At 45.3% G+C, this 18,020-nt stretch overlaps 1 protein-coding gene across 1 annotated transcript in view; it reads left to right on the forward strand.

The window, feature by feature from the left end:
- The window catches only part of CCDC7 (coiled-coil domain containing 7), a 178,256-nt gene that overhangs the window by 141,584 nt on the left and 18,652 nt on the right, over positions 1–18,020 (forward strand). The window contains exons 32-34 of the mRNA XM_090047535.1: positions 5,879–5,935; positions 15,943–16,104; positions 16,587–16,676. Of these exons, the coding sequence (XP_089903661.1) occupies positions 5,879–5,935; positions 15,943–16,104; positions 16,587–16,676 (309 nt within the window). The remainder of the gene's footprint in view (positions 1–5,878; positions 5,936–15,942; positions 16,105–16,586; positions 16,677–18,020) is intronic.

The raw sequence follows: 18,020 nt of genomic DNA on the forward strand, positions 1-18,020 counted from the left end.
GCATAGCACCAGCCTGTCTCATGCACCCCACTGTGGGGAGGGTGGGCCTTGGCCTTTGACCTCCAGGCTGCTGACATCTAGCAGGTTTATAGCAGGCAGATCCTCCCTGACTAACCTAGTTTCTTTTTACGACAAGGCCACCAAATGTTTACACGCAGGAGTTGAGGTGGATGTTATCTATCTGGACTTCAGGAAGGCCTTTGACATGGTATCCCATACCATCTTTATACATAAACTGAGGAGATTTGCCTTGGATGATTATGTGGTAGACTGGGTATCAAACTGGCTCAAGGGTCACACTTAGAGAGTGGTGGTGGATGGGTTGGTGTCAACCTGGAAATGTGTGCAGTGGAGTCCTTCAGGGCTCAGTTCTGGGGCCAATGCTGCTCAACATCTTCATCAGTGATCTGGATGAGGGGGTGGGAAGCACCCTGTCCAAATTCATGGATGACACAGAAATACGGGGTGAAGCTAACACCCTGGGGAGGAGGAACCAGATCCAGGCTGACCTAGACAGGTTGGGGAAGTGGACAGAGAGCAACAGGATGCAATTCAATAAGAACAAGTGCAAGGTGCTGCATCTAGGGAGAAAGAACTGCCATCATACCTATAGGCTGGGCAGGGGGGCGACCCTCTCAGCACCACTGAGGCAGAAAGAGATCTTGGAGTCACTGTTGATTCCAGGATGAACATGGTTGTCAATGTGATTAAGTTGTCGGCAGAGCCAATTGAACCTTATCGTGCATCCATAGGTGCTTCACAAACAGGTCCAGGGAGGTGAATCTTCCTCTCTATGTGGCACTGGTCAGGCCACAGCTGGAGTACCATGTCCAGTTCTGGACGCCACAATTCAAGTGGGATCTGGACAACTTGGAGAGGGTCCAAAGAAGAGCCACTCATCTGATTAGAGGCCTGCAGGGAAGGCCATATGAGGAAAGGCTAAGGGACCTTAACCTCTTCAGCCTCTCCAAGAGAAGGCTGAGAGGGGACCTTGTGGTGGCATACAAATTCATATGGGGAGAGCAACATGAAGTAGGCAATGATCTGTTTACCAGGGCACCCCCTGGAACAACAAGGAACAATGGTCATAAGCTACTGGAAAGAAGGTTTAGACTGAACATTAGAAAAAAGTTCTTCATGATCAGGGTTGCCAGGATCTGGAATGGGCTTCCAAGGGAGGTGGTGCTCACCCCATGCTTGGGGGTCTTCAAGAGGAGACTGGACAGGCACCTTGCTGGGTTCACATGACCCCAGGTTTGGTAACCCTTTTCTTGCCTGCCAGGGCATTGGTCAGACTAGATGGCTCACTGAGGTCCTGTCTGACCCTAAAATCTATGAATCTGACATTCAAGAGAGAACCTCAGAGCGAAGGTCATGTACTGGCCAGACGTCCCTTTACTCTGTGAACCCTAGGACTGGTAGATATAGAACTGTTTGCATTATTCTTATATGCTATCACTGTATATCAATAAAATTTGCCTGTTATCAAAGGGTGGGGTTGTGGTTGGTCTGAGGGTTTGGGTCTACCCTGAACAAGGTATCTGGGTCATAAATCCAGTGCCAACACTTCTGAGGAAGGCGAAAAAAACACCCAGACACTAAGAAGCAAATTTGGGCCTCACAAGGTGACTAGCAGTGTTCATAAGGATAGAATTTACCAGACACCCTCCACTCCAAAATACAAGTGCAACCTGGGGACTACAAACACAACCCTATACATTGCACATCACATGGGTGTCCTCCAGGTCTGGAACTCCTATTTTCCAAAGTTACAGAACAAGAAGAAATTGTTTCACTGGAGATTCAGTTAAGATAAAGTATCCCTGCAGCAACCAAACTGAAGAAATTCCTGTATCCTGGAAGCACATAGGCAAAGTCTATGGTAAGAGGTTCAAGAAAGATACAAAGCATCTCTTTTCTCAACAAACTTTTTTTTTTTTACCAACAATGCCTCAGCTGTCAGCTTCTGCAACTTTTCTGATATCAATGAGTCATCTGCTACCAGTGACTTCAGCTCACCCCTCATGGGGGGACCCACGCCAGACCCCATCCCCTGCCTGCTCCCCAGTCCCCCTGAGTGCCCCCCTGGCTCCTGCATGCCCAGCCCCAGCATCCCGGCTCTTTAAAAAAGAAAAAAAAAGCCAGCTCCTGCCGAGTGGGGAGGCCATCCCCACTGCCCCCCACTGCCCTACATTGCGTGGGTGGCTCTGTTATGAGCCCTTATCCCCTGCCCACTCTCAGCCCCGTCAATGGCTGCCCTGCTTGGCCGCAGTGTCCCAGCTCTTTAAAAAAAGCCCCATATTCACTGGTTGTTGCAGCAGCTGTCAGGGCTTCAGAGGGCTTGTGGCAGAGCCCCCAAAGCAGCGCTGGGCAATGGAGTGCAGCGAGGATTCCCCCTGCCCCTGCCCCACCTGGCAGCAGCCAGTGAGTGTGGAGCTTTAAAAAAAAAAGAGCCGGAACACTGGGGTTGGGCAGGGCAGCTATCGACCGGGTTGGGAGAATGGGTGGGGGATGGGGCCTATTTGATTCAGAGATTTGGCCGATTAGGTGGCAACTGAATACTCCAATCAGATTCAGCTGAATTGATTTGGGACAGTGATTCGAATCACTGAATCGAATCACTGTCCCCTGAATCAGCCGAATCTGAAGCAAATACTAGCCATTTTGCACAGGTCTATTAAGTATTGCTATACTGACACGCACAATTCTGTACTGCATTTGGTACCTCTTGCACTGGAAGTCATGTAGCCAGATTTGCATGGTATTGCACCCAGGTTCATTAGCTCTCCTAGGAAGTAGAGCAAATTAACCCACTTTTAGCATCTTGCTTTTAAGACCCTGTGTATCACTTGGGTTTTCATTGTTTGTGTAGAGATACATTCCAGAGCAAAGGCAGTTGAAGTGTAGGACATGCAATGAGATGGTTTCTTATGGAGCTCAAGTCCATCCATCACTTAATGCAGTTACTGACTCATTTTTACAGTATCTGATGTTAGATTTTTGAGGACAGCCATTCTTATCAGGCCTGCAGTATGCAGGTTCCATTCATGTAAGGCATTCCAGACTCTACACATATTCAATGTTAAATACTGTCATTCTCATCTCCGCTGGTTTAATATTTGGTATGAGGAAAGTACGGAACAGGGTATCCTTGTTATGCTTAGGTTTCTTTTCAGGTCTTAATGGGTAAATTTAATCCTCCTTCCCTTAATAATTTATTGTTTTTTTCTATCCCCTTGTGAAGGAATGTATAATGGGAAAGACTTACAAAAAAAAAAAGCATGTATTTTGTGACTGTGACACCTGCTTGGCATTGAAAGTCCTAAAATGAAATTTCATGGATAAGAGCATTTTCCCTCTTTGTTTTGTTGATGATTAAGATTCATAGATGCTAGGGTCAGAAGGGACCTGAACAGTTCATCAAGTCTAACCCCCTGCCTAGGCAGGAAAGAGTGCTAGGGTCAGATGACTTTAACTTTAGCTTTTGTTTTAAGTTGCTCTTCTGTATTACATTTATATTTTGCCCTATATTTTTACATTTAAAATGATTTTTAACTTGCCTTTTCTAATAGACAGACCTAGCTTTATTAATTTAAAAGTAGTACTGGTCATTTTCCTTTTTAAAACCTATTTTGTCTTTGGCTTTTCAGTCTCTCCTTTTTATTATTAAACCTTTTCCATTTTCTCTCATTTTCCATATGTAAGCAGGTTATTTATCCTGCTGCCATTTACAGGACAAGTAGCTATGTTTATCTTTATTCCCAACAACACAAATGTCAGTCTTTAGCAAAATAAACAAACCAAACCAAACCAAAATACTCTTATCCTCCTCAGACATTAGGAGAAAAGCCACTTTTTGCTCTGGCTTCTCCTCCCATCAAACTGTTCCTTCAAAAATTTTTCCCTATCGCTTCCTTTTTCCTTTCACTTCCCCACTCTGGCACTTTGAACTTGTTTTTTTTCTACGTTTCCTGCTGGGCCAGGCCAAAATGGTGACCCTGAAAAGCTGCAGAAACTGGGTCACAAGAGCTGGTTCTGATGATACCCTACAACTCTTCTACTTCTTGGTTGGGTTTACATCTCATTTGAGTTTGGATACTTCACCTTGCAACAAAATGTGGACCAATTTGTGTCATGCTGAGCCACTGAGGGGCAGTCTACAAGATGGAAGACAAACAGCTAATCCTAAATGAGTGTAAGAGGGGTTTCAAACTCTAGTGATACAGGAATTTTGATACTGATGAATGTTTCATGCTCAGCCCCTGGGGGTAGGCAACACACACTTTTTTGTAGGGTTGTGCAAAGCTTCAGGTGCTGATTCGATTCAGAGGAGGATTGGCCCGATTTGGTGGTCGAATCTGAATTAAATCAGGGACCAATTAAAAGGTCTGAATCTTTGGAAAAGATTTGGAGAGCTTTGATGATTTGGGCAGTCCCTGTCTACTGCAGTAGAGAGCTGGAGCCGGACTCAGAGCTGGTAAGTAGGGGGGAAGGGGAGGGGAGGGCTGGAGGAGGGGGGATGGGACTATGGGGGTACCCCCACCAGCCCCTATCCCCTGCCTGCTCTCCCCATGGGTGCCCCGCCTGCCCCAGCTCCCAGTGCTTTAAATAAAAGCCTAACTCACTGGGTGCTGCTGGGTTAGGGGGTGAACCCTGCTGGCCCCCACTGCCCCACGCTGCATGGGGGGCTCTGACACAAGTCCCTTGACCCCCCTCTCTCCTCCAGGCCCCCCCCCCATGGCTGCCCCGCCTCCCCCAACTCTGGCCCTCTAAGAAAGAAGCAACAAAACCCCAGGACTCACCACTCCTGCTGTCATGGCTTTGGGGGGCTCATGCAGAGCCCCCCACATGGTGCGGGGTAGCAGGGGGAAGTGGGGATTGCCCCCCTTGCCCAGCAGCAATGGTGAGTCTGGGGATTTTGTTTTGTTTCTTTTTCCTTAAAGGGCCAGAGCTGGGGCGAGTGGGGCAGCCATGGGGTGGTGACTGGAGCAGCAGGGGGGGCACGAGCCCCCCATGCAGCATGGGGCAGTGGGAGGCAGCAGGGATTGTCCCCCTGCCCAGCAGCATCTGCTGAGTCAGGGCTTTTTTTTCAAAGTGCCAGGAGCTGGGTGGGCAGGGCAGCCATTGCCAGGCTGGGAGACTGGGTGGGGGATGGGCCTGGGTGATTTGGAGATTCGGCCGAATCTATCTGGGACAGTGATTCGAGTCACTGAAGCGAATCACTGTCCCCTGAACTGGCTGAATCCAAAGCAAATACAAGCAGTTTCACACAGGCCTACTTTTTTGCACTTTAAAGTTTCTTTTTACAATATTTTTATGATAAAGGTTTTTTTTTTAATTTTCTCTCTTCTCTTTCTTTCTTGTTAAGGAGCTCTTTATGATCCTAGTGGGACACTCCCTCCTTATGCCTCACATCTGAATTTCTTTAACAGAATTAGTTGACCCTTCTTTAAAGAACAGACCATTTTGTTACACCATGGATTAAAACAGTCTGTCTTTTTAAAAAAACGAATGTAGACTTTTACTTTTTCAAATATTTAATTCGGGCCTTTACTTACTATGAAAGTATCTATTTAAAACATTTACTTGAAAATTTTGGTTTTTTCAGGGGGTAGGCAGAGGAGTTTCGCAGGGGGTTGCAATTTATATGTCATCATTTTGACTCCCTTGCTCTTAAGATAACCCTTTGGTGAGAATGTTTGCTAAATAAATCATAGTTAATGAGCATCTTCAGCATTGAGTGTCTTGCTTGTATTTAGAGAAGTTTAAAAATATATAAATAGTGCCTTTCCATTGGAAAATCCCTTAGGCAGCAAAATTGACCAGTCAGAGAAAAAAAGACTCCTGTCTGAAAGACGGTCATTAAATTTTCTTTCAGGTTTACAGCTTGAACCTACACCTTCAACACTCCTGATACATCAAGACAGAAGCAGAGGTAAGTGAAGAGCTTTCCCATATGTTAATTTATTTCTGTGACTTTCCGTTTTTCTCTGGTCACTTTTGTGAAAGGAAGATGCAGTATTGCTGTATGGCTGTGGTGATTTGCAGATTTCTCTCTTTGAATGAAAACAGATGTCACTGTTTTGCCACCATAAAATTTATGGGAGCACAAATTGTGAGCAAATGTACATCCTAGCCTCTTGTGCTTTAAGTGCCAAAAAATGTTGCTGCACCCAAAGGTAGTCACACTGCTTATTTATTGCATGGCCCAGGAATTCCTCTGCAGGGGATTCCTGTGGTGCTTGTACCAGGCAGCCACCCCCGATCAGGCAGTGCTTTTGCATGAGAATTCCCCCTCTTGCAGATGTGCTGTGGGAATCTCCTGTGGCACATGTATGTCATTCCTTTCATAGAACGTTGCCTCATTCAAAAATACTATTCTCTGGTTATATAATAGACATTGGCTGCATACATGCATTGAAATGATCTGGGAGAATTTTCCCAGGTTTGTTGTCCCAATAGAAAAAACTTGTTTGGAGAGCCCTTTACAAACATTCAAGCTGAGCACCAGAGAGTCTGTGGCGCTGACACTAGCCTGCCAGGAGGCTCTAGAGCACCAAGTGCTGCTGTCTAGGCAAGGGGCACAAAGCCTGGCAGATCAGTGAAGGAGGGCGGGGGTTTGCTAATGATGGGGGTCAATGATGGGGCAGAGGGGGCTGCCAGCTCAGTTGAGAGGGTGTGATTGGCTGTAGCTGGAAAAAGTTGAGACCAGAGCATACCCTCTAAGTGCTTCAGGACTGGGTATTAGCAGTCCAAAGCACTCGGGGGCATGTTCTACTCCTTGTATGGCTGGGATTGACAAACTGTCTCTCTCAGCTCAGGAGCAGGGGGAAGGCAGACAGCAAAGCTTGCTGGGATTCTGAAAGACTGCTCTGTGGCTTTTTTCACATAGGTATCTATGCAGGCATTTGGTCTCCTGAGAGAGAGTCTTCTGGGAGCCATTTCTTTCAGGTTATTCCAGTGTTATGTTTTCTCCCAGAAAAGCCATTTTTGCTCTGGGAGAAAAACCATGAATGTCTCTACATCTGTGGTTTCTCTTGGGACAGCAGCAACTCTCCCAGGAGCAAATGAACAGCTCTACATAGCCATAGCATGTTTATGATAATCCTATAAAAGAGGAAAGTTTAGGTTTGCTTTTACAAAACTATCAAACAAAAAAAGTTTTCTTTCTTTACATACAATACATTTTGTTGCATTGCCCATATAAGAGAAGATATTTAGACACAAAAATAGATCTGATACATCTGTTTTGTCGTATTAAAGGATAATTAAGATGCACTAACAGGTGTGTGAATTTTATATATTTAAAGAGTATGTGCCAACATAATTTTGATATTTTAAATGAAGACATTTATTTTTTAAAAGTTTAAAAAACTTACTTATACTTTGTCATTTTGACTCCCTTGCACTTAATATAGAATCACAAAATCATAGAAAATGGGGGTTGGAACAGATCTCAGGAGGTCATCTAGTCCCATCCCCTGTTCAAGCAGAACCATTCCCAACTAGATCATCCCAGCCAAGGTTTTGTCTAGCCAGGTCTTACAAATCTCTAAGGATGGAGACTCCGCAACCTCTCTGGGTAGCCTGTTCCAGTGTTTTACTACCCTCCTAGTGAGAAAGTTCTTCCTAATATCTAAACTAAAATTTCCTTGCTGCAACTTGCAAAATGGTTGTTGTTCCTTTTTCTGTCATCTGCCACCACTGAGAACAGTTTAGGTCCATCCTCTTTCAAACCACCCTCCAGGTAGTTGAAGACTGACGTTAAATCTCCTCTCAGTCTTCTCTTTTCTAGACTAAATAAGCTCAGTTCCCTCAACCTCTCCTCAGAATTTATGTGCCCAGCCCCCTCATTATTTTTGTTGCCCTCTGCTGGGTTCTCTCTAATTTGCCCACATATTTTCTGTAGTGAGGGGCCCAAAACTGGACACACTACTCCAGATGTGGCCTCACTAGTGTCAAATAGAGAATAATTACTTCCCTTGACCTGCTGACAACACTCCTATTAATGCAGCCCTGTATGCTGGTAGCCTTCTGGGCAACAAGGGCACATTGTTGGCTTCTATTCAGCTTATTGTCCACTGTAACCCCCACGTCCTTTTTTGCAGAGCTGCTGCTTTGCCAGTCAGTCCCCAGCCTGCACTGGTGCATGGGATTGTTCTGTCCTAAGTGCAGAATTTGTCCTTATTGAACCTTGTGAGATTTCTTTTGGTCCAGTTCTCCAACTGTTTAGATCTCTTTGAATCCTAGCCCTGCCTTCCAGTGTTTCTACTACTGCCCCCTGCTTGGTGTCATCTGTAAACTTTCTGAGGTTGCACTCCTCCCATCTTCCAGGTCATTGATTAAATATAATCCTTTGGTGAAAATATTCCATAAATAAATATTAGTTAATGACTATCTGCTTTAATCACTTCTCAATATTAAATGTTTTCCTTATATTCAGAGATGTTTAAAATACATAAATATTGTCTCTCCACTGCTTAACCTCTTGGGCAACAAAATTGACCAGTTGGAGAAAAAAAAGCTCTGGTCTGAAAGACAGCTTTTAAATAGGACAGGTTTACAGCTTGAACATACACACTGCTAAGTGTGGGAGGGGCATGGGTAGGGTGTGTTGAGCTGTGTCTTTACTGTTGCCCAGAAAGGGGGAGAGGAGCGTGGTCTGTGTTAGTTTCAGGCTGAAGAGAGAAAATCAAGTCATTATTTAAACTGCCATTAACTGAATGACTTGCTGTGGCAGGGCACTGTTTATGCCTGCCACTTTAAGACCTGAGCCAAGCAGCCAGCTGGTGCTTGATTGCGGCAGCAATTTTAGATCCCTGGCTGCCTATATAAACCGATCAGTTCCCTGCATGTGGGCCAGGCAGCAACATCACCTGGCTGCAAGTCTTGGAACATCCCGGAGGTAAGGAAGGGGCTGTAGGGGATGGCTAGGAGGCTCCTGGTCCTGGGCATGACCTAAAACTGCACCTGCTGGGAGTGGGTGGCCTGGTGGGGCTCTCAGTAGCGTGGGAGCCCCCAGGAAATGCCAGGCCAGTTACCACCCTGGTAAAAGGCGGTTTGGGGCGCCATGACCCCAGCTCCCACAATTGGGTGGGTTACCCATTAGTAGGGTCCAGAAGGGAGACCCCAGAGAGGGTGGGGCTAGAGGCTCAGAGACCTGATATAGAGTACCCGCGACTGGTCATTGCTGGGGCCAGGACCAGAACAGTCAAAAGAGCCAGGGGCCACCGTGAGGGATGCCCAGAGCTGAGGGCCTGGGGTTTCCAACTGGTGTTGGAGATGAGGCCAGGGCCTGTGTGGCCAAAGGTCCTGGGGGAACCACGCCCAAAAGGGGAAATAGTTTTAGCGAGTTAGGCAGCTCTGAATGAGGGTGGGGTAGGCTGCCTGAATGGAGGAATCTTAGAGGGGTCCTGACTGGAGGATTCTGGGGCTCAGTGTGGGGCCGGTGAGTAACAACTAGGATGCCATCTGCGAGGCATGGGCTGCAGTGTAGGGGAGGTACAGAGATGCAGATAGCACCCCCTGGCATCGGGGCAAGACAATAGGCAACCTCCCACCTAATTAATATAATTAATTAGGTAACAACAAGGTGTGGCAGGTGAGAAGGTGGGCATTTGGCCCAGAAACAGGTGGGCAGGCCACAGGCAAATAGGCTCTGAGAAGGCCCCTGGTTACACTTGCCAATCTGAAACAACAACAGAATTTTCCTGGCTCAGCAGTTTCCAGAGTGGTGTGAATTCTGGTGAAAGGACAAAATTTGCCCTCCCCACCTCTACTCCCATTATGAGTGAACAGTAGAATGGAGAAGAATGGGAGGGAGGATACTACTGGCTTGTGGCTGAAATTAAGAATGCACAAGACAGCAGACAACAATAAGCTTTATTATAGCACCCTGCTCTCCTAATGGCCCAAGTGGTGATAACTGCTCACCAAAATCTCTAATTTTACATGATTCATAGACGGGTGTAATTCTTTAAGCCATCTAAATCTCCTCTGCTAGAGTTGGTAAGGCCTCCGTGAGACAGGTGAAGCTGAGGTACATTGGACTAAGAAATTAGCCTATTGGCAAATTTTAATTTGTTCTCAGTGGTTAAGCATCAGACAGTGGAGATAGATTTGGGGCTAAAGGACATTCCTGAAGATAAGAGTACCTTCACTGTGTCACAGCTGCACAGGCTGCTGTCAAGTCCCCCACCGTGGGGTGAATTTAGGAGCCCACACCATAGGCATTGGGCCCACTCTTGTGTGCTGAGTATCCTGAAACCATGGCCCTGCAAATGCATAATGAAGGCATTTCCAGACATACTTGCCCAGGGGCTAGCCCAACAGGCCTTCTGGGCACCTATGGTCATTTGGAGAAAGGGAGGACAGGAAGAAGGGAGGTCCTTTGTGAGGCTGTCAGAGTGTGAATGCACAGTAAAGGATCAGAGCCCTCTGGGCAGCTAGGCACCAGGTACTGAGAGAATACAGACAAGGTGGTTGGGTGGGATCACCTCTTTGTGATCAAGACCTTGTAGTGGCAGAGACACTTGCATGTCCTAATGATCCTCAGAGCTTTGTTGCCCAGGCTTACACTCCTAGCAGTGTCACTCATGGTGAACAGGTCTGAGGTGAAGTTCCAGACAAGCCACAATCCAACCCCAAGTCCTCAAAGGCAGATCAGGCAGAAGATGACGTCAAGATTTCAACCACTGGAAAAACGGAAGAAGACAGCCACAAGATGGAGGTCCTGTCATCCAGGGTTCTTCCTTGCCACCGGGGCCAGATCTCCGTTTTGTTAAGATTGTGTGGTTTCTGTGTCTGTGCCCCAGCTTCCTCACATTGGGAACTATCAAGCCTATTGCCTCCTTTCCAAAGCAAAATCCTTGCCCACATCCTGCTGAACTGTTTTCTACCTCTTGCTGAGGAAGTCCTGCCAGAATCTGTGTAGTTTCATACGATCCCATGGGGCAAGTGACATCTTTGCTGCCTGCCAGTTCCCAGAAAACTGTTAGGAACCACACCAGGACATAGATATGGCCTTCATTGACCTTACTAAGGCCTTTGATTCAATTCAGTCAAGGCTTGTAGAAAGTACTGGCCAGATTTGGATATCCTGAAAAGTACATAAAAGTCCTGAAGCTTCTCCATAATCAGATGACTCCAGCCTCTCTATGTAGTAGATCGGAGACAGATTCATTTGTTATCCAAATTGGAGTCAAAGAAGGATGTGTCATCACCCCAATTCTGTTCTCCATTTTTCTGATGGTCATCCTATCTTCCTTCCAGAAATGACATTGAATGCTGAATGGATGGAGGGCCCTTCAACCTGGGCCATTTTCACTCGAAGACCAAACTACTCAAAACAACCATCCTTGACCTTCAATATGTCGATGATTGCACCATCCTTGCACACATTGAGGAAAGCCTACTGAACTTTGGGCCTCTCTCTCAGCCTTGATAAAATGCTCTGTCAGCCTGCCCAAGGCCATGAATATGACTCCCCTTCCAAAATTACTATTGAGGGAAAGACCCTGGAGGTAGTCAAGCATTTCCCCTACCTTGGTATCCACCTGTCTTAGAGAGTGAACATTGATGAGGAGATCCAGTACAGGATCCTGCTTTTGGAAATTCTTTGGCATATCTGTTTTTTGTGACCTCCAGAAAGACAACAAGTTCCAGGTCCACGAAGCAGTCATCATCCCCACTCTCCTTTACAGATGTGAGATGTGGGTGACCTACCATCATCATCTCAAGATCCTGGAGAGCTATCATCAACAATGTCTCTAGAAAATCCTCTAAATCAAATCAGAGGGTTGCTGCACAGATGCCAACAACCTTGCCCAAAGCCAGTGTTACCAGCATTGAGTCAGTGAACTTCGAGCATCAACTTGGCTAGACTGTTTGTGGATGCCTGACTCTCAACTCCCAGACGAAGAGCTTTACGCCCAGCTTAGTAATGGCCTAAGGTCTCACAGTGGCCAGAGGAAATGGTACAAGGGCACATTGAAGGCACACCTCAAGAAAATGGATGCTTACATCAAGACTTGGGAGGAGCTAGCTGCTGACCAACTCCAGTGGCGCTGCAGCCTTAACCATGTAGCAGCCTCTTTTGAGGTAAAGTATCTTGCCCTCAAAGGAGAAAAAAGAGAGCAGAAGAAGAAAAAGGAGAGGAATTCTAGCCTACAGCCTACTCTCCCCTACAGAAAAACCTGCAACTTCTGTGGACAGATCTGTGGCTTGTAGATTGGGCTCTTAAATTACCACAAGACCCATCAGTAAGCTGTGGTAGAGATCATTCTCAAAGGATTGCCAGCAATGGGTGGGATGACAATGGATGGTTGGCAGGTCCTCTCTAGTGTTAGAATAATAGAATTATAGAAAATGAGGGTTAGAAAGGCTCTCAGGAGTTCATCTAGTCCAACCCTCTGTTCAAAGCAGGACCATCCCTGACTAGATCATTCTAGCCAGGGCTTTGTTGAGCCAGGCCTTAAAAACCTTCAAGGATGGTGATTTCACCACCTTTCTAGCTAATCTATTCCAGTGCTGCAACACCCTCCTAGTGAGAGAATTTTTCTTAATACAGGCAACTCCCGCTTAATGCAGTTTCACTTAGCGCCGTTTTGTTATAGCACTAATTTAAAATACCTACCTGGTTTCACTTAGTGCTGAGCACGTTTCATTATAGCACTCAGCGTGGGGGTGTGGAGAAGCAGTGGTGACAGCAGGCAGCAGCAGTGAGGGAAGTGGTGAGTGGCAGCCAGTGGGAGCCCAGGGCAAGAAGGCAGGATCGCAGGGTCCGCTCCAGCACGTGATGCTGGAGCAGCTAGTGGGTGGGGAGGAGCAGCAGCAGTAGTGAGAAGGGGCAGGTGGGCGGCAGGAGTGGGGCGTCCAAGGCCAGGGCCAGTAGGAGTGCAGGGCCTGGGCCAGTGCAAGCCAAGCCCACAGAGCTCCCCTGTCCCCGCCCCCTGCAGCAATCCGGCAGTGGTGGCTCATTCCAGTGCTGGGTGACCTGGAAGGAGACCCTGCTGGCCAAAGCAGGGTGCAGGAGGGTGGGTGGCCCCACTGCTTACCCTGCCCCAGAGCCCTGCTGCTTTCTCACCATAAATCCCTGGGCAGGCAGGTCCCCAACTCAGGCCTCAAGGGCAGGGCAGCTGGGGCCGTGCACTGGTGGCCAGCAGGTGTGGGCTGACAGAGTCATTGCGGCAGGGGAACAATGAGGCCGGGAGGAGCTGATGCCTTCCCTGGCAGAGCCCATGTGGTGCCTTGCTGGGAGCACCAACGCCAGGGCCAGCAGGAGTGCAGGGCCTGGGCTGGCAGGGCCCAGGGTGGGGCTGCAGGAGCATGGGATCTGGGTTGGCAGGTGGTGTGAAACCAATTATCATTACTTATGCTAAATCCAGTGTTTCTCATAACACCATTTTGCTTAGTGCTTGGGTTTTCCAGAACCAATTAAGAGCACCAAGTGGGGGTTGCCTGTAGCCAACTTAAACCTCCCATACTGCAACTTGAGTCCATTGCTCCTTGTTCTGTCATCTGCCACCACTGAGGACAGTCTAGCTCTATCCTCTTTGGAACCCCCCTTCAGGTAGTTATAGTCTGCTATCAAATCCCTCCTCAGTCTTCTCTTCTGCAAACTAAATAAACCCTAGGGGTATATTCAGATAAATGTGCAGGTTCCACAAAAGTGCCACAGGCTTCTCTCCTGTGCAAACCAGTTCTGATTCAAAACAACTTGCAGCTGTACTACCTTCTGGTAAGCAAATGTATCTCTATGCTCTGTATTCTGTCTGTCTACAACTTGTTTCTGGCCCGTTAGGTGTCCCTTATGGTGGTTTGCAGGCTTTCTTTGTATCTTAGCCTGGCACCCATGCCTGTTTGGATCACACCATTTAGAAGTGACAAAGACTTACTTCATCTAATCATTTACTCTATCCTTCTGCCACTGTAATTGTTGACAGTTTCTAGTGCTTTGTTTCAGCCACTTAAATGAGGATTCCGTTTCTTTTCCTAAGGTTATTCTGCAGCATAATGGGACAGAATTTTCAAAGAGGAAAATCTTATTTAATTCACTTATGTTGCAAAAATGACTAATTTAACCAAATGTTGTTAAATTAGCAAATAAGCAGTATCTGCATCTTTGGGCCCTGCCACATGTTCATGTTAAAGCTGGATAGAAACCAGTTATAAAGTTGTTACACATTTTCAAACACTAACTCAGTAGCTGGTTGGCTCTTCTTATAGCTGGATGGACATTTTATGGTGTGATAATGACTTTGCACTTATGGCTGGTTTCAGTGTATTGCATGGTTAACCAGTTAACTGCATAATCTAGGTAACATGTGGCAGGGGCCTTTGTATTCACCGTACACCCAGAAGATCATATTCTTTTGCCTGATGGTGTGCTGAGGCTGCATCTGTGCCAGACATACACTCTGCTAAGGCTGTATTTGTGCCTACCATGCTTTTGTGCCAGAATTAGCCCACCTACACAATAATGAGTGGAGCACAAATTCCTCACTTCCATCTTATTGCTCATGGCTGTAAGATGAATTTAGCATTGTCCAACTCCTCTCTATAGCTCTTTTCTCTTTCCTTAGAGAGTAAAATAGTATAGGTTGAGTAATTAATACATTATTCTCCCTTTTAATCAGTTACAATCAGGTATTCCAAAAGAAATGCTGGTCGCTATTGAGATTGTATATTTGTGGGTTTCAACTTACTCAGCTCTATAATGAATGAAGGAATCCATCTATAGGAAGGAATCTATAATGGAAACCACTCTTATGGATTCCAAAGTGATTGTTTGTTCCTTGGGCGTTTATATTCTGGACCAGCAGTTCTCAACTTCTTTAGCCTTAAGGCACCCCTTCTAGCTGAATTTCTGAGTTTTGAGGCACCTTAGTTGTGAATCACTGAGCTAGAATCTAAATTAAAAGAAGATAGGAAGGCAGTCCCTTCAGACTAAATAGGTTGAGAAGCAGTGCTGTAGCTGGTGCCAGGTAAGGGAGGCAAGGGCAGGACCTAACTGTGCTGTGCCCTGTTCTTTCCATTCTCTGCCCCTCCCCACTCCCAGTCTCTACCTGTGAAGAGGCAAGTGTGGCCCCTGCCACTGAAGCTGTTCCTGCATGGTTTCATACCTACAGGCTTTCCCATGAGCCCCAAGAGTGTGAGAAGAGTAGAGGGGACAAGCAAGGCTGCAAAATATGTCCACCCACCTGCAGCAGTGTTTTCTGATGGGAGTGTATGGGTAGTTGGCACAGGGGCTGTTGGCCCATCTGTCAGGGAGGGGCAGCAGCAGTCCTGAGAAGAAGTAGCTGCAAACACTGAGTTGGGACGGGCACAGGACACTGGAGAGGAGGAGGAGAGTACTTGCTTCCTTTCACAAGAGCTGTGCAGTGTGGTACCCTAAGGCAAAAAGACTCTCATCAAAGGCACAGATTTTAGCCTCATTGAGAATGAATATGGGGACAGTATAACTTGAAGAGTTTTGAATACTTGGCAAATAATTCATTTTTTTCCTGAAAAATTTGCTACATTAATTAGTTCTTGTGGAATTGCCAAACAGTGGGCACTAAAAGTTTATTATAATGCTTTGTCTCTTGGGTAAGGTAAAGAAGTATACAGTTTACATCGGGGCAGGCAGTTATTTTGTTAGTAAGGTATTTTTACATTAGAGGTTAGAAAATTTAAATGTCTGAAAAAATATGCACATATGTAAAAATATTTTGGCCGACATTAACAAATGGAGCTAATTTCTAATTGCTTGTAATCCTTCCACCTGTTGTTTTTGTTACTAATAACCACTGCTTTTGTTGGTTATCAAATTGCCCAGCTGTCCTGTTTTTTCATGACATACAATCCTCTTGATAATGTTTTTTCCCTACTGGAATAATTTGGTATTGGCTAAGTAATTGTATCCCATATGGCATATTTAATAGATTTTATTTTATTTTGAAGCATCTGCAAAACGGAGCTACTCCAAAGAGATGATCCCATATATTGCCCATAGGTCAGCAGACATAACTTCTGTTTCATCCAGGATCCATGGGCCACTAGATGTAGTAACTCCAGTTTTATCCACGCTCCTTAATGTATCTTCAAGACCGAGCATACCATCAGGTAACTCGTGAAGCTAATTCTGCCTATGAGAGAAGGAGATTTTAGAACAGAGAGCCATTTCCATTTATATTTGATGAAAAAAATTACATAATGGGCTATGTCCATGTGGTACATGCAAGAAATGGCATTTGCACTTACTGTCCTTTGTGGGATAGCTATGCCAGAAGAGGTAGAGAGGTCAGTAACAGAGACATTTTGTGTATTCCATTTAATTTTTAAATCCTAACAACATTTAAAACCGCATGCAGATTGGCCCATAGGCATTAATGCATGGTTTCTAATGAGGATTTGTTAATTTTGATAATTGGAGTTTTTTCCAATGTGCTGCTTATTTTTCTTAGAAGTGCAGCGTGGCTAATTTAATTCTAAGAAACAAATTTAATTCTAAAGGATTAAAACCAAATCTTTTTCGAAGTGATTATGTTTTTCTTTGTTTTTGTGTTAAAGTACTAATCTATTGTACTCTATCTGATTTTACATAGCACATTCAGGGATGGAAACTCAGCCATCACTGTGGAAGAAAAGGATAATAAACAAAAAGTCTTTCATTTCTCAGAGCAAGGGATTTAAGGGTAACTCTTTTCCTTATTAACAAAATACTTCTAGAAAACTCAACCTAAATTGAATTGTGTATTCTTGTCAGTATTGCAGAAGGATTTCAGTTTTATAATCATATTTGTTTTAAAATGTTTTACCTCCTTTCCTTATATCATTATAGATTGCTGTGAGAACATACAATACTAAATTACTAAAATAGAGACTTTAAAAATAAACACTTTCACTCAGTTTATGTACCAGTTTATTACCATTGTACATGGCTCTGGAAGGAACTTGTAGGCAGAACTGATCAAGAATTTTCTTGTGAATAGCTTGTCAGAAAATGCTAATTTACAACCCCCCCCCCAAATGTCTCATTTAAATATTTCCATTTTGATTAACTTCTGACAGAACAGTGTTCCCACATAAGATTCTGTTGGAAGCCTGCCTGCTTTTCTGTCAGCTTACCTTTCAGGCTGCTGGGGAGCAAGAACCAAACGCTTACATTTCATATAAATAAATGTATACAGTCTGTATTTACATTACATACAGTATATAATTTAATAGTTAATCAAATGCAGCGTTCTATAGTGCAGTGAGTCGGCTGTGTTTTATCCTCAGGATTGATTCTGGGAGCTCTTTCAAAAACTCCCCAAAACATTTTTTGGAATAAAACAAGTTATAGATCAGTTCTGCAGCTATTTCCTTGACTGTTTCAGTGAGCAAGTAGAATGGATTGCCTTGGGCTCAGACTACTATGTAGATTGTAGAGTTGGGAATTTTCTAGAGCAGACCTGTCTTGTGCATTGCCTTGGGGCTAGAGACTTGAGGATTTCCATGTTCCCTGCTGTGGAACCAGGAACCCTGTGGATTCTTAAGGCTTCCAACTATTTCAGAATTGGGAATATAGCTGGCCTTGAAGTCCCACCTGAAGCCAGTATTTGTAGAATTGTAAGTGGCCCTGTCTTAGAGACTGGAAGCTGAAACTCTAAGAATGGCTTCTGGCATCCCTGGCTTGGAGATAACCCTACCATGTAAACAGTCTTGCACCAAAAATCCCAAACTTCCATAATTCTTGGCTCCTTAAGTCCCACAGAAGGAGAAACAATCAGCCTTGACAGTTTGTGGGGGAAATGTACTATCTGGACTAGCAAGGGGCCACTGAGAACATTCAGAACAGAAATTTGAGACTCCAGGGGGGTGGGGGTGGGGGGGAAAGGGCATAGTTAACAGAGTTCTTCAAATTTGTCCTCAAACCCTTGTACCAGATCATAGGAAATCAGGAATTTGTGGAGGAGATGGGGAGGACTCCTTTTTCTCTCCTGGTGCCATGTTAAAGCCAGGAGAAGCAGAAGTATCAGTAAAGGAATGATGAGTAA

This window comes from Crocodylus siamensis, chromosome 5, assembly GCF_052110815.1.
Source record: "Crocodylus siamensis isolate JL-2025a chromosome 5, ASM5211081v1, whole genome shotgun sequence".
Classification (NCBI taxonomy): Eukaryota; Metazoa; Chordata; order Crocodylia; family Crocodylidae; genus Crocodylus; species Crocodylus siamensis.